The sequence below is a fragment of the Oreochromis niloticus genome, linkage group LG20, assembly GCF_001858045.2.
Source record: "Oreochromis niloticus isolate F11D_XX linkage group LG20, O_niloticus_UMD_NMBU, whole genome shotgun sequence".
In the NCBI taxonomy this organism is placed as follows: domain Eukaryota; kingdom Metazoa; phylum Chordata; class Actinopteri; order Cichliformes; family Cichlidae; genus Oreochromis; species Oreochromis niloticus.
This window is the reverse complement of record NC_031984.2, coordinates 16743460-16763572: the sequence shown is the minus strand read 5'-3', so window position 1 is coordinate 16763572 and position 20113 is coordinate 16743460. Positions and strand designations below refer to the sequence as shown.

The 20113-nt window shown below is 38.1% G+C and overlaps 1 protein-coding gene across 1 annotated transcript; it reads left to right on the top strand.

Moving 5' to 3' along the window:
* Positions 1–3212: 3212 nt before the first annotated feature.
* Positions 3213–15328, top strand: samhd1 (SAM domain and HD domain 1). Its single transcript, XM_003438887.5, has 16 exons — positions 3213–3566; positions 3691–3757; positions 4779–4851; positions 6273–6433; positions 6903–7018; positions 7250–7320; positions 8527–8685; positions 9383–9483; positions 9593–9701; positions 9798–9889; positions 10001–10116; positions 10854–10993; positions 12185–12280; positions 12451–12555; positions 12707–12844; positions 14394–15328. Exons 1-16 carry the CDS (start codon positions 3386–3388, stop codon positions 14535–14537), a joined length of 1869 nt encoding a protein of 622 aa, XP_003438935.3. The 5' UTR covers positions 3213–3385; the 3' UTR covers positions 14538–15328.
* Positions 15329–20113: the final 4785 nt, after the last annotated feature.

The window sequence follows — 20113 nt, the reverse complement described above, 5'->3', positions numbered from 1 at the left end:
TTGACTATGGAAAGAAAAATGAAGACCCGATCAGTAACTATACATATTTCTACAGCAAGTTTAACCCTACCATTGGATTCAAGATCAAGCCAGAAGAGGTCAGAATCACAGTGCATATATAGGGAAACTTTCTGCTGCATATTTTGTCATTTTTATGTCACTGTCCTTGTTGTCAGGTATCCAATCTTCTCCCAGAATGCTTTTCTGAGAAGCATATTAGGGTTTACTGGAAGAGACGTGATGATAAGAGTCTGGAAGATGCAAAGAAGTGCTTCAAGGCTGTGAAAAAGGTATTACTATTCTATTTAACGGCAGTGGTGTTACTACATAAGCAGCAATGTGGTGGGAAGATAAGCATGCAAGCTGCAGTTAAAAACTCTTGTCAGAGTCCTGAGTACAGTTTTATAACTTTGCCTTTTTGGTTGTACTAATGAACTTTATATAAATACAGGAGGTGGAGGAGAATTAGAGTGACGTCAAAAAAGCAACACCAGGAGATGCCCAGTGAATCTGAAGATGTTAAACATTCAGACATTAAGTTTTAGCCGTACGGCAGATATTCTGAAACAGGAATTTAAATCATAAAACTTAAGTACTTTGTCTGTTTTACAATATCTTGTTTTTGCTTTTTGTTTTTTTATTTTACCTAAGTGGTTTAGTTTGGAAATTAAATATAACCAATATATTTACATACTGAATGATTTCTAAATCTTCCTCATCTCTAGCTGACATGGTTTTGTGGTTAGCAAGGCTTTTTTCACTTTCTTCAATATGTATCAATGTGAAGTAAGAACCTAAAATCTACAACAAGTCATGTATTGAATAAACTATATATCACGCAATTTTCACTATTATATTATATCATATAGCTCAGCTCTGATCAATATATTGTTAAGACAAGCATTGGGTAGTCTTGTGAGTTTTGATTGTGTGAAAATTTATTCTTTATTATATACTTGGTCTCTAAATGAAAACCTACCAAAGGTTTATTAAAACTTTTAGCTGTTTTACTGTTTAGATGTGTTTGTTGATTTCTGGTCTATTCAAAATAAAGCTCCTTTTCTCTTTCTGTTGTATCATTTTGAAGTTACACCAAAAGAAGAAATTTTGATATAATGCTATATTTATAAAAGTATATATTGACTTTCCATACATACGATGGAAAAAAAGTAAACATTTTAGTTTACCATACTTTCCTAATTTAAAGGCCTTCTATTTCCCATTTTATGGGGCATTTTCTCCGATCAATAACAGATGATAAACTAGTATTAAAAAGATCATCCAAGGCTGAGCCAAAGGAGGGAGGTTACAGGAATTAGGCTGGGGAAGAAGCACTAATCCTATCAGGCTAGAAATACACCTATTCTTAACAGCTACATATTCAACTAAGTGTTTTAACATCAGTCTACAATGTGGCAGGGTGTTGGAGTGGGCACCAGGTATTTATGACAACAGCTGATTAACAACAGCTGGTGACTTGAAGGTCCACACCTTACTACTGCAAACAAGCATCTACAGGCAAAACATACAGGAAGTAACTGGTGAGGGATAGAGTGCACAGCCAGATATTAGAAAACTGAGGTAGAGCTTTAGGACATGTCCAAACATGTGGTTTATAGTGATTTTTGAGAAAATAACACTAAATCAAATTACTGATGGTGGATAGGAACAAGGTCAAGGTATAATGGATGACTAAAAATCCAGCAGCAGGTTTACAGTTACATTTATCAGTGTGAATTGTAAGCACCAAAACTGATGGTAGAATTGATTCAGGTGGGGTTATCATTAGTACATTAGTATCATTAGATATAGTTATAAGAAATTAGAGAAAAAAATTATAACTATGCAAATATTTATTTTACTTGTTTTATAAACCATTCAATTAATTAATCAAAGTAAAAAGAAGAAAATTGCTACACTTTTATTTTAAATATTTAAAGAACAGAGCAGACTATTATACAGTGTTGTTTGATCCATGTGTTTTACCGGATAGCGTCCATGATAATGACCGTCTCTCCTTGACTGCTCCGACTTTTTTAATCGATAGGAAGTTACTGTACATAACACCGCCTTTTTTACGCGTTTACGTCACCGTGTCACTTTACGTAATTCAAGGCTTCATTCGCTTCATCGCAATTTGCTCCGCCCCCTACTTGTCATCCAAGTACCTGCCACGTGCATCAAGCTGTCTGCAAGTAGCGAGTTAAAGACCGGAAGCAGAATGTTTTGCATATTTTTTAAATATGTATCAAGAAGATCTTCTTCATTTATTTAATTATTAACCAATACTTTAGCAGCACTTTTTATAAGGGATTATTGATCTATAAAATTTAAAAAATGAAGTAGGGAGAGTATCAGAAAGGCAGGAATAAAATTGTTGTTGTTTTTTTTCAGGCATCTTTAGTCATTGGATACTTTTATAATTCAACACGATAGTCTTTGGTCTATAAGTGTCAGAGTTACGGGCTTCTGGTTTTGTTTTGTATTCAGAGACTGCTGTCATAAAGACCCACAACTTTATGGAAATACTTTTTGAGGTAAACACAGATATGTCAGGCTCAAAAGTGGCCCAAATGTGCCATTCCTATAAGTCAAACCTGACCCTGACTGATATTCTCGACTCAGGTCAATCTTAGGTCAGCTGCAAGTCTGCCCTACAGTACAAGCCAGATGTCAGAGATATCAGGTGTCTTATAACACTTGGTTATAGCAGACCCAGGTGGCACAGACGCAGTTCATAACTTCTGGGCCTCATGTGGAGAACACCATAGACTTTTAGCCCAAATAACAATTTTGCAGTGCCATTACTGATCAGTCAGTACTAAAAATAGCCCAGATTAGATGGGGGATGGAAATGTGGAACGATAATAGTTTTGGGGGGATCTTTGCTTTTGCGTTTCCTTTTACTTATGCCACCCAAAAAGCAGGGCGTTAAGCTGGGTTTTATGCTGCAATATCCAATTAAAATGGCATACTGAAAACATTATTTGGACACACACATTTTGTATTCACGTGAAGAGCAATTTTTAAAAAAAAAAAATCACTATAGCTGAGCATAATATAATTTATCTTTAAAAGAAAACAATGAGTCATACCGTTTTGGTCGGTCAGCCATGTGAACCATTGACTGTAGAAAACAGTCAATGATGTGAACAAATCAGTCTTATTTTGAAAAGAATCCCCGGAAGCGCTGTTAGTGTTTCGCTATGATTTGTGGCTCCCTGGGAAAAGTCAAAAACCCCGGTATTTTTCACTTCTCTCGTGTCTTCTCTGCACAGTTGTCAGATCAGCTGCGGTAGTCGACGGGAGAACGGCTATCGGCTATAATTTGTCGTGCTTTAACTTGCGCATCTAAAGCGAAAAGGTGCCAGTTTTTTAGCTCACCATGGAGAACCGAAAGCGACCATTAGCAGCTGTTTCAAGCCCAGACGATAGCTTCAAAACGCCGGAAAAGAAAGTGTCAGTGGTCCGGGTGTCGGATTCGGACTACATGCAGTGGGGAGTGGAGGAAATGTGCCAGTACCTGCGAAGAGAAGATCTTGGAGAATGGGTGGATACATTCAAGGGTTGGTTTTCTGCTTTTGCCATCTTAAATTAGGCGCTCGAAGCTAATTGTTATTAGCGCTAATCTGCGGACTTCTGTTTTTATTGTAACGCCTAAGCTAACTTTGAAACTGTTGTGTTGCACAGCGCAAAAAATAACAGGTGTCGGGCTTCGGGATCTTAGGGATGCTGACCTGGAGAAGATTGGCGTAAAGTAAGTGTGTTCTCTGTAAAGCTTGGGTTGGGCATGTGGACTGGAGGAAGTCTGGCAAAAGCTGGTGTCCTGCCAAAAAGTGATCCTCTGCCAAAAAGCAATTTCCGGTTTCTTTGCCAGAAAACGATTACCAGTATTTAAACTACTTTAAACGACACGCTGGACTGTAAGCTGTCACATGCATACATACAGTACATCTTGACCCAGAGAGAGCATCCCTGTCACAGGGTACAAGCTGACTTTTACATATCTTTCATGTCATTGAAATTTAAAATGTCTCTTTCAAGAGAGATCTGGCTGACAGGGCTGTATAAATTGTAACAAATAAAACAAAGCACGTATATGAATATGTTTAAAAGGACTGGGTTGGATTACAGTGTGGAACATAAAGTAGGTACAATAATGCAGATCTGCATTATTGTACCTACTTTAACAAAAATGGTAATTTCTATATTTTCATATAACCCTTCATAAATCTCCTTACTACAGGCTATTTATCAATATAGTCAAAGTTATTAGACCTAAAAAATGCATAGAAACATCAGCAATCAGTTTGTGTCACAGTTGGTTAACCCATTAAAGAGAGCAGCACACACCTGTAGTCTCAAAGAAGGGCAATTCGGTGTGTATGTACAGCACCCATTAAAAAACACCAGAGCCAGGCTCAGGGAGGGGCAGCCATTTGCTGCAGTATAACTAAGGTATGATTCAGGATCACCTGATCCAGGCCCACCTATGAGCTTTATCAAGTCTCATCTTAAAAGAAGAGATGGTGTCTGTTTCCTGAACCCAAAGTGGAACTGGTTCCACAGGTGAGAACTCAAAAACTGAATTCCTAGCCTCCCATTCTGCTTCTGTTTTCACAGCAACCTGGTGGACTAGGTTTTTCAGCATCACTCTGAGGCAGGACGTTTCTAATTTTATCAATATTGCACAAGACATTTTATGCATCTCACCAGATATTCCTGCAACTTTTTCACTTTTATTTCTTCCTCTTCTTTTTCTATTTTATTCTTCCAAGGTGTCTGGGTGACCGTCTGCGGATCCTAAACAGCCTCAGGAAGCTGTGGCAGATTGAAACTGAGCCAAGCAAGGTAACAGTTGTTTCACTGTATTGTGCACTTCCAAGGCTGTGGAGATAAGTAACGCACAATTTGGGAAACGGAAACGTGGAGCACCGCAACCCTGATTTGGATAAGCTGTTAGGAAATGTGGCATAACACCACCACAGTCTCTGAATGAAAGACATTCTCTGTCCTCATTGGCCTCAGCTGTCAAAAGAGATAAATGATAAACCTTCCTTTCCTTCTTTAAAGAAAGAAAGTAAGGTTATTCTTGTATGAAATGAAGAAAGACTAGGTCCAGATCCCCGAAGGTGAATTTTTATCAAGTTTCTGTGAACGAGGCAGAAGGACCTACCTGTTAGTTCTACTAAGAAAAATTTCGAACTTTTTAAATTAACCAAATTCCTGTCACTATGCAGCCATATTGATAACGCCTCTTTTGCCATTTTTTTCAGGCAGGAAATGTCAAGCATTAATTGCTGTATTTTAGTCATACCTTAAAAGATTAAAATTGAACATGTTTGCTGAAAACAGGTTTTCAGAAAGTCTTTTTGGCTCTTGAAGTCATCTACATTTGGACTATATAAATATATCCATTGGTAATCATAAGGTTTTTTGTCTGATTGTTCACACTACAAATAAAATGTGACAGCAAACGCGCTCTAGTGTGAATCATTCACGGCCCTCAAAGCGGCCTGCATGCGCAAAAGAAGCTGTCACACACAACGCGCTCTGTTTAAACCCAGACCAAACAGTATTGTTTGACTGATGGCCGTTAATATAAAGACTTGTTTCAAACTTTACGTTTCCCAATTTTGCTTGAAGTTATAAAGTTATTTCGTCATTTACATATGGCCTATAATTACCCTTATTGCTGTTTTAGAGAGGAGCGGTGCTTCAAAGGATAGTTGCAGATTTCTGTCAGAATCTGCAGATTATACAATACAAATAAAATGTTCACGTTTCTCCAACGTTGTCTTCCCAACAGTTTCACTGACATCTACACTGGATGGCCAGGAAGCGTTCGCGATGTCTTATCGGGCGCTTCTCCGGCGCTGATAATTGGCGTCTGTCTTGTGTCAGTGACGTAAAAGACGGATTTAATGCGACATGACCGTTCAAACAGCAGTCGCTTTCTAAAACATCAGATATGCATCGGATTCAGTACCACATACGAAAGTGACCCAGATCGGATTTGAAAATATCGGATGTGTGCTGTTCACACTGTCATACCATGATCAGATATGGGTCGCATAGGGTCAGAAAAGTCGGATTTGATGCGCTTTCGCCTGCAGTGTGAACGTAGCCTAAGAAATGTTTGCCAACATTTCCACTGAAGTGTAAACTGAGCATATTTGCACACTGCTGTGTTGAATATACTGTATGTACGGCCACATAAATGTCTTTTGTGGTTGTATACTCATACTGTTTGTTATTGTTTGTGCTTCCAGGTGTTTAACGATCCTATCCACGGGCATGTGGCGTTACACCCGCTTCTCATCAAAATCATAGACACACCTCAGTTCCAAAGATTGCGAAACATCAAGCAGCTAGGAGGGACCTACTTTGTCTTTCCTGGAGCGTCCCACAACCGATTTGAACATTCGCTTGGGTATGTTCTTAGTTCAACAGATGATTTATTGAGAAATGTTAAACTGATTTTGTTTTGCTGTTAATGACACATAAAGCTGTAAAATCATACCGAAGAGCTACTTTCTTTCTAATATAATAGTATTAGAGTTTTTTCACAGGTCACACAGAAAAATTAGCTCCAAGTGTATTTTACAGTGACAAACAACCTATTCATCCCTGCCTGCCTCATGGCTAATAACAGCTATATGTTATACTGGCAAAGACGTGTATGGCAGAAAATAAGTGGAATAACAACACACAAAGTCAACATGTCAATGACTGTGAAACATAGATGTGTCACACTTTTTTAAACCTTCCCAACCTTTTTTCAGATAAATTCATTGCTTGAAATACCTGAAATTGCTAAACTAAAAGTGAAATTTATCTCACAATCAAGTTTCACTGTGTATCTAGTTTTAAATTAGCGGTTTTGTTTTGTCCTGGCACAGTGTGGGTTACTTGGCTGGACGGCTTGTAAAAGCTCTAAACGAGAGGCAGCCAGAGCTCCTTATCTCTCGCAGAGACATCTTGTGCGTGCAGATCGCTGGGCTGTGCCACGACCTGGGTAAGTGGTGTTATAAAAGAAACTTATTAAAACGTGTCACATGATACTGACGTAAATTAAAATGGACCAAAGGCAATTTGCTTAACCAATGCTGTGTTTACCGTGATTACTTACTGGGTCTGAGCACAAGTTAAAATAAGTGAAGCTGTGTTATTTTATTCTTATCATCTGTTTACCAGACTGCAGTGGAGCAAAGTTAACACAAACACATTATGTACTTTTCCCTTCCAGGACATGGACCATTTTCCCACATGTTCGATGGTGTGTTCATCCCCAAAGCACGTCCTGGTATAACCTGGAAGGTACTGAACTCCGTGGCACAAATGTTAAATGAAAACAGCAGTTAAGGAGAACACACAAGGTCGCATACAGGGCAGTATCAGCCACAGTGGGAGTCGCAGTGGTTCAGCACCACTTTATTCTGTGTAACCCAAAATAAAAATATATCATTATATATTTTTGTAGCTCCACTTTTTCTCAGTAGCAGCTTGGAGCCTCTCCATGTCCTCAGTTTCATTTTCCCTAAAACAACTCTTGCATTGTTGACATGTGTTGTTTTCTTGAGGTTTTAGCTGCTGCAGTGAGTCTTAATAAAACTATATGGCAAACAAAGAAATGAGAATCACCACCCATGAGTCACATCTACAACCTACTAGCCAGAACTTGCATTTAAGCATGCAAGAAAAAATACTTTTTTCCAAAAGCCATCATACTTGACCTGAAGTCCTGAAGCTAATTATATGATTTCTAAAGGAAATAATGTTTCTGTTTCTGAGTCGTTTAAAATGAGGAAGTTACTGCTTTAACAAGATGTTTTTAAAAATAAGACCACACTGGATGTGACTTTTTCCAGACAGATGATGACTACTGTCTGGAAAACAGGCGATCTTTGTTGTGGCTCTTTTGGGAAGTTACTGGAAAAGGCCTTGAGTTGTCTAAGTCATCCCACTTCGGAGGATAATGAAGCTTGAGTGCTATTGTGTAAATTATTTCACTACTACATAAAGACATCCAGCAAATGTTAATATTTAATTGGTGATGTAGGCTTTTAAAATGCCTACCTGCTCAACTGCCTTCATTCTATCAATAGTTGAAACAGTTTTTTAAAATCAAATCATAGTTCTGAAATGATTTCCACTTGACCTCATTGGACAGTGAAGATCAGTTTGCAGCAGTTGCTGGCGATTTTTGTTTACAGAAGCTTTTTATTGGCAGTTATAACAACTGCAGGTCAAGACTTAAGCACAAAGCAGGGTACATTATCTGGTTTGATACTTTCTCAGTTAACGGCAAAGATAGCGATTGTAGTGTTCAGACTGATAAGGAGAGCTGATAAGAACGCTAAGCACACGGTCATTGTGTAAGTTATGACCACAGGCCCGCTGTCTGGCAAACGTGAGAGATAAGACGAGCTTTCACGGTTGTTTCCTGTCATGTTTATTCTGAAGTCAGCACTTTCTCTTTGAGTAACGAGTCACTGATAGTTCAATCCACTGTGTATCTCCCAGCATGAGACTGCCTCTCTCTCCATGTTTGACTACCTGGTGGAGGCCAACGGCCTGAGGCCTGTGATGGAGGAGCACGGGCTGGTGCTGCCTGAAGACCTGGACTTCATTAAGGAGCAGATCGCTGGACCATTAGACACAACAGCAGCTAAGGCCAAAAAGGTACCTATCAGTTATTCCTGAATGAAACATGTCAGTAACTTCAATGCTCCACTGTCCAGAAATCACTGTGTGATTTCTGTATGGAGTAAACCAGGATTTAGAGCCCTGCTTTAAATCTACACTTTAGTCTGTATGTATATTTACACACTGGTGTGTCTGCAATGCATTGTTATACCATCACAGGTGAAAACTGTATCTTTATGTTGAGACTTCTGTTAGAGCTTCTCTATATTGGGCACATCAGACGACAGTGTAGGCTGAAGGTTTAGAATATTCCAAAATCTTCAGGTTAAAAAAAGCCCAGACTGGATACAGTTTTGTTGAAGTTGAGTTTTTTATATTTAACCTTCACTTTTTTTTTTCTTAGGTTCTTTGGATGATTTTACTTTTAACATGTAATTATTTAAAGTCTCCTTTAGCATAAAGTGCAAGTTTATTGGGTTAACCATTAACCTGATTTGGTGCCATCACATTAATTGTGAACTTAAACAACTTTTATACAGGTTATGCGTTTCAGAGCTGTGTGTTTGTTTCCTAATGTTTTCCCTTGGTTGTTCATGCTTTTTTTTTTTTTTTTTTTGTCTGTTTGTATATTTTTGCATTTGTTTTTGACACTATAAAAACCCAGCAGCTGGAAATTGAGGCAAATAACTGCCCTGTTTAATCAGACTTCTGATATTAACAATCATCTCCACAGTGGCCGTATAAAGGCCGTCAAAAAGACAAGTCCTTCCTCTACGAAATCGTGGCCAACAAAAGGAATGGCATTGACGTAGATAAGTGGGATTATTTTGCAAGGTGGGGCTCATTTATTTTATTTTTTGTTTTAAAATGATTTCCTAGTTTGTATATTTTCTATTAGGTTTACCTATCTCCCTTATGTTTCTGTCTCTCCATCTTAACTCAGGGACTGTTACCACCTGGGCATCAATAACAACTTTGATTATAGCCGCTTCCTAAACTTTGCCAGGGTGTGTGAGGTGGACGGGCAGAAGCACATCTGCACTCGAGACAAGGTGCTAACTTTTGTTGCATCTGTTTGTTTACTTTAAGCAGCAGTTTGAGTTTTATAAGATATTTGGTCACTAAAATACATCCGCTCCCTTCAACAGGAAGTGGGAAATCTATATGACATGTTCCACACCAGGAACTGTCTTCACAGAAGAGCCTACCAGCACAAAGTGTGCAACATCATAGAGACTATGTGAGTAGCTGATCCCTCCGATAGTTTTGCTTTGCTTCATGCTTTATATTCTCTAACTGTACACAGCAAAATGTCCTCACATGTAAAAACCTGTTAAACATGTTTCTCCAGGATCACAGAGGCTTTTTTAAAAGCAGACCCACACCTTCAGTTTGAAGGTACAGAAGGGAAGATGTTCACGCTCTCCACAGCCATTGATGACATGGTGGCCTACACCAAGCTAACAGGTGTGTATGAAGAGTGTTGTTAGCTTATATTTGTAGTGCATCAGGACAAAAAACGAGGCGAGGTCAAGTCATCACCCCATCAAAAACAATCTGTATAAAAGAAAATTTAATTTATTTTTCAGTCAAAACCTGTAATTTTCAAACTTGTGTTTCAACAGACAGTATAGTAAAGATTTTTATCGATATTGATAATCCAAGAAAATTCTGCTAAATTAAACATGATCAGTATTTATTACTAGTGCTTGTCGTTACTTGTTAATAATCTACAGAAGCTGGCTTCATTTAAGTGTGTCCATGCAGGTTTAGTGACTACAGAGTTTTGGCAAACCCTCAGTAAATATTTTTATTCTCTCAGACAACCTTGATCTGGTTGTGCACTGTGTTAACTGCCTCTGTGGTTAATGGTGAACTTGTGGAAATACCAGTTTGGATAAAGGAACAACCTCACTTTTAATATATGGAGAAAAAAAAGAAACGGTTATGATTTGTGTTAAGGTACAATTTCTAATCAACTAATAAACTCCAACCACTTATGCACTAAAATACAGTGTGTGTTGTGCTTGTCAAGTAACTCAGATGAGTAGAAAAAGACTAATTTGTGTTTCTGCAATAATTGTGTACATGAGAGATTTAACTGGAAAGCCACATTTTTATTGAAGGGTCTTTTTAAATATTGAAATGATCTACTGATGTTTTTGGTTCTTTATTTACCTGTACCCTCTTTGTTTGCCTGGTAGATAATGTGTTTGAACAAATACTCAACTCCTCCTCCCCCGAGCTTGCAGAGGCGAAACAGATCCTGCACAACATCGTCTGCCGGCGCCTCTACAAGTGTCTGGGCCAAACTACCTCAGAAACTTCCATACATGTCACCCAGGTATTTGTTTTCTTAGAGGATTTCTTGTAAAAGCAAAAGAATCGGCAACATAGCAGGCAAAAAATGAAAAACAACTTGGCTCAATAAAATAATACATAACAAAATAGCTCAGAAAAGTTAAAAAATTGCCTTAGAAGAGTTCAGTTGAAAGTAAAATGCAAAAGATGACAGGGGTGTTTCAGTAAATCAGAACCTCAATAAAAAGGAGCAGGTTTGGCAAGTTTATTGGCCCAACGAGGTTCACCCACCTTTGTTTTCTCTCATCAAAAGAAGTTTAAAATGAAACAATATTGAAAATGATGCACTTGCTTTCAGTGTTATTTGTGATTGAGCTCCAGCCTCTGCTCTACACACACGCAGAGGGACGAAAGGAGGCAGCATCCAAGTGAAGTAAAAGTTGAGCTGAAGTTAGTAATTAATTAAACTCCTGTGGTTAAAAAAAGCCAAAAGACTTAGTTCAAACTGAGCTTAAATGTGGAGGAAGGTGATCTTTTCACTTGTTTCCATCCATAATGAGCATTTTCTGCAAAGCAACAGCACAAATGACGTAAGAACATGCTACAGCAACAACCATGTATGCAGTTTGTCACGGTCTTCATACTTTACAGACTGACAGCAGCCGTCTTTCTGTCTCGTCACTGCAGCATGCAGGGAGAAAGCATTAACTCAATTACATTTACTTTAAAGCTTCTTCCTAATGGTCTTTATAGTTTGAGATGATGATGATGGTAGTGATGAGGGGACATTATGTGTCCTGAAAGTAAAGACATAATGTTTCAGTTAACAATGAAATGAACGTAATCTGACAGCTGATAATGTGAGTTGTAGTCGGAGCTTTCCTGGTTGCTTGTTTTGTGCAATCAAGAAACAAAACATACCAAACGCAGAGATATTCTACGTTCGCTGACGCATGCAGAAAAGACAATGATCAGTACTGAAGTTTCAGCCAAGTGTTGACATTTTGCTGTTCATTAATTGAAAATGAGATGGAAACACCTGCCTGCTATGTTTCAGTTGTTTTGCCAAATAGATTTGATATGACAAATAGTTCATCTTGTGGTTCTGTGTTATGTTTTTTATTTACATGCTATATATAAAATTTCTGTTATTTATAATATGTTAACAAGAAATATGATACAATACCTCAAAAAGTAGCATCTGTTAACTCTGCAATTTCTTGCTGTTTCCAAGGAGACGATCAAGAGCTTGGAAGCTGACCTGGCTCGATCCATCCCTCAGAGCGGCACCCAGGACGTCAATCTACAGCCAGAGGACTTCGTAGTTAGTGTGAGTTTTTAATTAATGTTAATATCAATCATATAATTTTGCTCATGGCCCTTTTTATGTGAATATGTTTTTGTTGCTTGTCATTGGATTTAGTTATATTTGGAGTCAGGGTGTTGCCTGTACTTTTGGGGCTTTAGACTCTTCTCGATCTAATACTTTGTCTGTTTTAGGTTATTGTTATGGATTATGGGATGAAGGAGAAGAACCCCATCAACAATGTGCGTTTCTATTGCAAGAACGACGTGACTAAAGCCATCCAGATACGCAAGAATCAGGTCAGAAGTGAAGCAAGATGCGAAAAATTCAATTCTTCAACATATGAGCACGTTTCCTTTGGTTTTTCATTTATTATTCTTCTTTTTTTTTTTTAAAGTGTCTTTTTTTCCCTCTGCCTCTGTAATTTGTGGCTGCTATTGTTCTTGTCAGGTGTCTAAACTTCTTCCAGAGCACTTTGTTGAGCAGCTGATCAGGGTCTACTGTAAGAAGACAGACGATAAGACTTTGGAGGCTGCCAAGAAGCACTTTGTTCAGTGGTGCATGGACAGGAACTTCTCAAAGCCTCAGGTACTGTTTATCTGCTGCGCTGTAAAGAGTTGCAGTTGAATGCAGCGACAGTGGGTAAAATATTGAATGTAGTCACATAATGAATAGGTCTGTGTTGTCACCTCTCTGCCACGCCTTCTACCCTTGCAGTGGTAATGCAAGAGTCTATGTGGATTGCATGGGCTTAAGTGCTAATTGCTTTTATCCATACGTTATTATGTGTGGATAAAGGCGTGTGTAACAGTTGTCCTCTCCCTGCTGCAGTTATGCAATTTATCTCTAAGTTTTAGCTCTGATTACCTGGTGCTTTAAATTCTAAAAAGAGGCCATTAGTAGCATGTTATATCTGCAGAGTGTGCAGGGAAGTTATATTAGATTATTAGCTGATTCAGTCAAGCTATAATTGATGTTTTTACCATTTGTATCACATGAGTGTTTAAAAAAAAAAAAAAAAATTTATCTCCTTAATCAGAAGCTCCAGTACATTCATAGAGCTTTGTACGTCCCAGATAACTGTTCAGTTGAACAGTGTGCTTTTTGTTTTCTGGCTTTGGGACACTGGACCAGCTCTGCACCCTCTCCAGGAAACTTGGAGAGGCATGTTCTTTGTGGACTTGGAAAAGGCTTGGTGTATCCTCCCACGGGGTGCCCTGTGGGAGTTTATATTGGGCCCATAAGGCCCATTAAGTCATTGCACAAGACTGGTTTCCATTGTTGGTATTAAATCAGACTTGTTTACTGAGGGAGTAGAACTCTGTCAGACCTCTGTCACATATTCTGTTCATCACTCTTATGGACAGAATTTCTTGGCTGTGCCTAGAAAGTGTGTCCATAAAACACCGGAAACCTTTCCAGTGTGGTGGCCTCAGGATCATGTCTCTGCTGTTTGTGGATGATGTGGTTCTGCTGCCTTGATCAAGCAGTGGCCTCCAGCTCATAACAGTGGGATGAGAATTAGTACTGCCACATGGCCAGAAACTGCACTATAGATGAATTATAAAACTGCTCTGTGACTGCTAGATGACTTAGTTAGCAGCTGTTTTCTAAACAGCTGGCTGTAGTAAATAAAAGGTGCTCACAGCTGGCGCTGACCCTGAACAACCAGGCAATAGTTTTTAATATATCTATTTATGCACTTATAATTTCCTGTACCGTGGTGTAATGGCATCTCTCCATATTAGAGGGGACATAGAGGGTAAACACAAATGTTTTGTTGCTGAAAAGAAAGCAACTGTTTGACAGCACTTACACAGACTAACAGCAGAGAGCCGTTTTCTCTGTGCATTAAAGGAAGTGACAGATGAAGATTTTTTTTTTTAAATGGTTTTAATTTACATTTAGTATCAGTATTAATCATATAGAACATGCTCTGAGGCCTTGTTACTTTAACATTTTTAACATAATTTAAAAAGGCTTAAGTTGCTTGCTGCTCCTGTCTTTTGCTTAAAGACTGTAAGTCAATGTCCTAGAAAGGAAGAATTGTCTTCCAGATCCTTCAATTACTGCAATCACTTGTTTATTTCCACTGCTCGTCTCAACATCAGTATCTTTTGTTTCTGTTCTCACGCAGGATGGAGACATCATAGCCCCAGAGCTGACTCCTCTGAAACCCAGCTGGTCGAACAACAACGAGGATAGTGAAGAGGGCGCATCCACAGAAGCAAACTCTGTCAATTTAAATGGAAAAAAGACGGCCAAAACTAAGCTTTTCTAGTGAGAGAGGGAGATTTTACATATGGAGTAAGATCAGATGAAACCGTGTGCTATATTTTTCTGTGAGGAGTGTGCTGATGAACACAGCAAGTTGTTTTATATCAAAAAGGTTTGAAATATTCAAAATGAGAAGAAGCATAGATGTCTTTCAGGACTTACTCTCAGGGTTTTTTGTTTGTTTGTTTTTTGGTTCGGTTTTGTTTGTGAACATTGTTTTAATTTAGACTTCTCTGGGGGGAAAAAAGGTCTTATCATGTCATTAGATACCAAATGATGAATCAAGTCAGTTCAAATGTTACACAGACTACATTTCAGGGCAGTATTTCTTACAGCTGGGATGTAGGTATTTTATTCAGCTTCAGCTGAAGTCTGAGGCTGTTTTCAGAACTCTCAGGCTTTCACGCACATCAAAATGTTACATATGAATCTTTGATGATATTTAAAGTGAGCATTTGTTTTTACTCTTGGGGTTGTTTGGAGAGTTGGTTTGATTTTTACTTTGAATGTATGTGTTTTTCTCTATTTTTGAGTGTTTTGTGGTGTTTTATTTATTCTTCTTATTGTGTCTCAGATTGCTCACTGTCACCTTCACCTCAAAGTTCAGTGCGACATTTTAATTGGTATTGTGTTTGGGATACCTTTTAAAATGATTCTTCTCTGGCCACGATATGGTGCATCATCATCGGATTTTTTGCTGTGTTTAAAAATATATGTATTTTTAAAGCACGTGAATCAAAACCATCAAAATGATGGAGATAATCTTGTCAAAATAAATACTTTGCTTCAACCATGTCCTTCTGTATGAAATCTTTATTGAACACTAGAGGGCAGCATGCTCCCAGTCATGGCAAGGCAAGGAGTTTATTAAGGTAAATGGCAATTTTGTGGTCTGATTTCAATGGATGGATCCAGCTCAGTGTATGAGCATGCAAGCCATATGTCACATGGCTGGAGTGCAGCACTTGGGTTCAACTGTGCTTTCTCTCTCTACCCACCCTCCTGTCTGTTGACTATAATAAAAGAAATAATAATCATATTTCCATAAACATAGAAGCTTTATATTGTATTGAATTGAGTTCTGAGTGGCAAAAATATTTGGCAATACATATGTAAATGTCAGATTTTAAAAAACATTTTAAGCCAAGAGTAACAAGTTAATATTTACCAATAAAAGCAGAATAAATGTTTAAGGAATTCTAATGTTCCCATAGTTAAACTAGGTTTTGTTTGCAGTCATAATATCTGCTTATCATACAATAATTTTGGTTATCCAAAGTCTACAGCAGTGTAGGCATAGTAACTTAAGGAGGAACTTTATACATGTAGAACACTTTTGTGAGAAGCACACTTTCAAACACTTTTGACGTCATCAGTACTCCCAAGATCAGTACACATTTGTTTTTTTATGTTTTTGTTTTTTAAATTATACAATAGACCAAATATGATAGAATTTTTCATCCATTTACAGGATTATAATTTTTCCGATATTTCATTGCAAGCACAGTAAAGTCTGCAGTTTTTCAGTGTCGCTAAACAGATTTTGTTCTGAATAAAACAAACATGGTATCAATATTCGCATAGAACAACTTAATGCTTCGCTGAATAGTGAACAAGTGGACTTTCTCAAAATAAATGTTGTATACATCCAACAAGTCTAAACATAATGCATGAAAATTCAGTTCTAAAATGAATTTAAAAACGTTTTAAATGCATTTTTTTTGCAGAGTTGATCTCAGTCTTGTCAATAATGTACATTTAATGTTATAGTGTGGATTTTTTTTATCCACTGAGTCATTTTATTTCTATCTGATAGCGTATCATATCCCGTCCATGGTTCTCCAAAGCAAAATAGTAAAAAGAGAAGAATTAAAGTGCTTGACTCATGCATTCAGTAACGGGTCACTGACTGTTTTTAATACAGAGCCAATAATATTGCAGTCATAAGGTCTTTGTGGTGGCCTCAGAGTCAGCAGCACATCATGGGTTGTGATATTTACGGCTCCAAGATGAACCCATTTTATCTCCATCTTCTATAAATCACATGATAATCTAAGATTATCCGCCTGTTTAAGCAGGTGGGATTGACTGTTTTGACCCAAATTTAAGACTGGTTCATCGTCTGAGTTATCTAAAAGTTTTTTGATGTAACAAAAGTTGTTCACTGATGTAACAAGAACCTTTTTATCGCTCATATAAGATTTTACTTAGAAAGGAATGTTCCAGGTTTACTGTTGTGTTTATAGTAGTCATGTTTTAGCTGTTTTAATAAGAATTTTTTTAAAAATAATGAATCTGAAAATTATTTCCCTTCTTATTAATATTTTTGAGGTGTGCCAGACTAAAGTAGGATTTGTGTTTTGGCGTGTCATTATAGTTTCCGTGAAAGATTCTCTTTAAAAAGAAGAGAAGTATTATAGCGCCATCTGGTGGGTTGTTTATGGACCCATCTGCTGTTGAGAGTAATGGAAATAGAGAAGTGATTCTTTGTTGCTATTGAATGAATTGAGGTATTCATTATATTCTAAAACAAAGTGATTGATTTATTATTGAGGAAAAATATATGTGCAAAAGAATGAATCAATCATGTGAAAAATCTTTCTTTGCTTGCTGTCAAATATCATGAAGTTCTAAATCTTCTGTCTTTCTTTTTTATCTCTTTAGATTGACATTTTGTTCTTCTTATGATAATTTTGGAATTTGATCAGTTGTTTTGTTTCTTAAATCATTTTTGTTATTTTTGTTTGCTATGGTACAGTTAGTGCCAATAATGGATGTATTTAAACTGATAAATCTACCTTCTGAGTCAGGATTAGTTTAGGTTTCAGTCAGTGTAATCTTCTGATGGATCAATACAGATATACCTCTTTGCCTTAAGTTATAGCAGGAAGGGAAGTATTAATAATACACTGTGGAGTCTATTGTTTAATCTATTGTCACTGGGATTTGGTAAATGAGTTTGTAGTGGATATTTATCAGAATTAAACTGATTTAGGTCATTAAATATTTTGTAAGATTTTCACCAGGAAGCCCAGTCCTCGTCATGAAATAACAACAACAGCTACTAATATCAGCTGCTAAATAAGATGTTAAGCATGGAGGAAGACTTGGATTTATTAAAGAGTTCTGAAAAGGGTCTGTGAAATAAGTTATCTGACAATAACTGAGGAAAAACATTCTTGCAAATTCATTAAAAGTAAAAAACAAAAATATAACAAAATTATAAGCTCAGCAAACCTAATTTCAGACAGTTTCTCCCTTTTGTCTTTGCACAACCTTTCAGTTCAATCCTCATTGCGTCCACTTGTATTAACCTGTGTTCAACACAAGAGGGAGTCATACACTCATCTGTCCCCAGTCCTTTGGCTGCTGATCAAGAAATAAAATGCTGCTGAACTTCTTTCAATATAAATAATAATCATGTGATACAAAATACACAACACTTACCAAAACTGTGTGTTTGTTTGTTTTTCAAATTTTTGAAATATGGGGCTTAAATGTCTCTTAAAGAAGCGCTTTTGTTCTTTGTGCCAGAAAAAAGTAAATGATTGATTTGCATTCAAAACTTTACTGATTCACTAAATATCATTTCAGTCATAGTCAGTCTGGGGTCTGACTGTGATCGACTAAAACAATCTTTTTTTGAAATCTTTTTCTTCTTTAAACTAACTGAACAACTGGTGCAACAGTAATTGATTAAAAAACAACAACATGGGATGAGCCCCTGTTACTCAACCAGGAAGGTTATCTCACAGGATGTATGCAGAAACACCCGCCCTGATGCACCATGGGCACTCTTCCACATCCTGTGGCACTGCGGCAGGCAAAGAGTATCTGCCACACACACTCACACTGTGCACCGGCAGGACCAAGGCCAACTGCCTGCTAGTATTTTTATAATCTTCATCCTCTCTGACCCGTTGCACCCCTCCTGGCGCCACTGGTCTCAGCCCTCCCCCTGTGATGCCTCAGCTTTACACACACATACACACACATGCTCCTGTACACTCAGCAGTCCCTCCATGTATAATTGAGACCAGCTGTTGCAAGGTGCCTCTTCCCTTGACCCTATACCCTTCCCTCACCCTGCTGCTGCTGCTGCTGTTGCTGCTGCTGCTGCACTTGCCTTTCTGGCTTAAAGCTATTCCAAAGCCCTCCTCCCCTCCCATTCCTTTCTCTCGCCTTACTCACCCTCCTTCTCTCCTCCTCCCCCCCACATGCCTCCGAGCGTGTTTACTATCAGTTGTTGTGCTGATTGATAAATTGGTGTGATTTTGTTTTTGTTCTGCTCTTTTGTTTTTGTCTTCTCTCGTTGATGATGCCTCTCAAGGAATAAAATGTTGTTTTTTTATTTTTTTTAGCTGAAGTTGAATCCCGAAACAGATTTTTAAAAATTTAAGAGAAGACATTCAATCCCTACATTGTTATAGCCATTTTAGAGTCACGGCAGACTTTACTGACCTCTCAAAGCAAACTCTGAGGCTCATCTGCAAGGTGGATCTGTAACCTCCAGCTTCTCTTTGATTTTGACAACTTTCAGCCCAGTTTAAGTTTAAATTGGTGAAAAGACTGCCCCACAAACAGCAACACTGTACAGACATTAAATATAATCTGCTGCTTTTTTAATAACAAGTAATTTAAATCGATTTTTAAGCATATATACAAAAAAAATCCCCTTGTGGCAGATTTCGATTATTTTTTAAGGTTTTGGCAATTTTTTGATTAAATGATAACTAAATAATAACTTTTAATTTCTGGAAATTTCTGTGGACTATACAGAAGTAACTTTTTCTTATGAAGATTTAAAGATTTTTCTTTACTTTTTGACAACTTCACATGAAACAGTCACTTTATTTACAAAGTATTGGCAAACACAACTCCAGTTAAAGTAATCCTTCCTATTTGATAGATATCCACTGGATTGAGGTATGTTAGGGAGGTGAGATGTAACTGGCCCACTGGTGACGGCGAACTGCTGCACTGGGTCTGGAATGTGTGGATTTTTGGCAGAGGAATGGAAGAGGCAAGTGGAGGAAGGAGGGTGAGGAGAGGGCGGTAGGAACAGGCATGTCAGACTCTCTTTTCCAGCTGGTCGTGAGGGGTCAAACTGTGTGAGGATGTGTGCATGTCATGGCCTCTCATTAGGGGGTGAGACGCTGCGGCTCCAGACCCCCATGGTAGGATTGCTGGGTGAGTCTGCGGTGATCCTGCCACTTTGATGGCCCTGACCCCCACACCCCCCGCCAGGAGGTTAATGAGCCTCAGTGAGCTCCTAAACTATGCTGTTATTGTGTGTAACTGTGGGTGTCTGTGTTGTTAGATTTGAGCTGCAAAGACCCTCCATAGTTTGCAGTGGTTAGATCACATGACCAGGCTGCATATGTTTGGGTGTGAAGCAGGATGTTAGAATCATTTCCAAACAGCTAAAGCAGCACCTGCTCCTCATGGCGGCGCCGTCCGAAGTATGCAGACATTCTCATGTCGCCCATTTAGTTGTATTTGTTGTCTGTAAGCTGCTGTATGTGTCACTGTGATCAATAATCACCATCTTCTAATTTGTTTTTCATCAGCATTTTGGCC

Coding starts and splice junctions, on each gene's coding strand:
- samhd1 (XM_003438887.5), top strand. CDS start 3,386: ATGGAGAACCGAAAGCGACCATTAGCAGCTGTTTCAAGCCCAGACGAT. Junction 4,852..6,272: donor TTGAAACTGAGCCAAGCAAG/GTAACAGTTGTT, acceptor TTGTGCTTCCAG/GTGTTTAACGATCCTATCCA. Junction 9,702..9,797: donor ACATCTGCACTCGAGACAAG/GTGCTAACTTTT, acceptor TCCCTTCAACAG/GAAGTGGGAAATCTATATGA.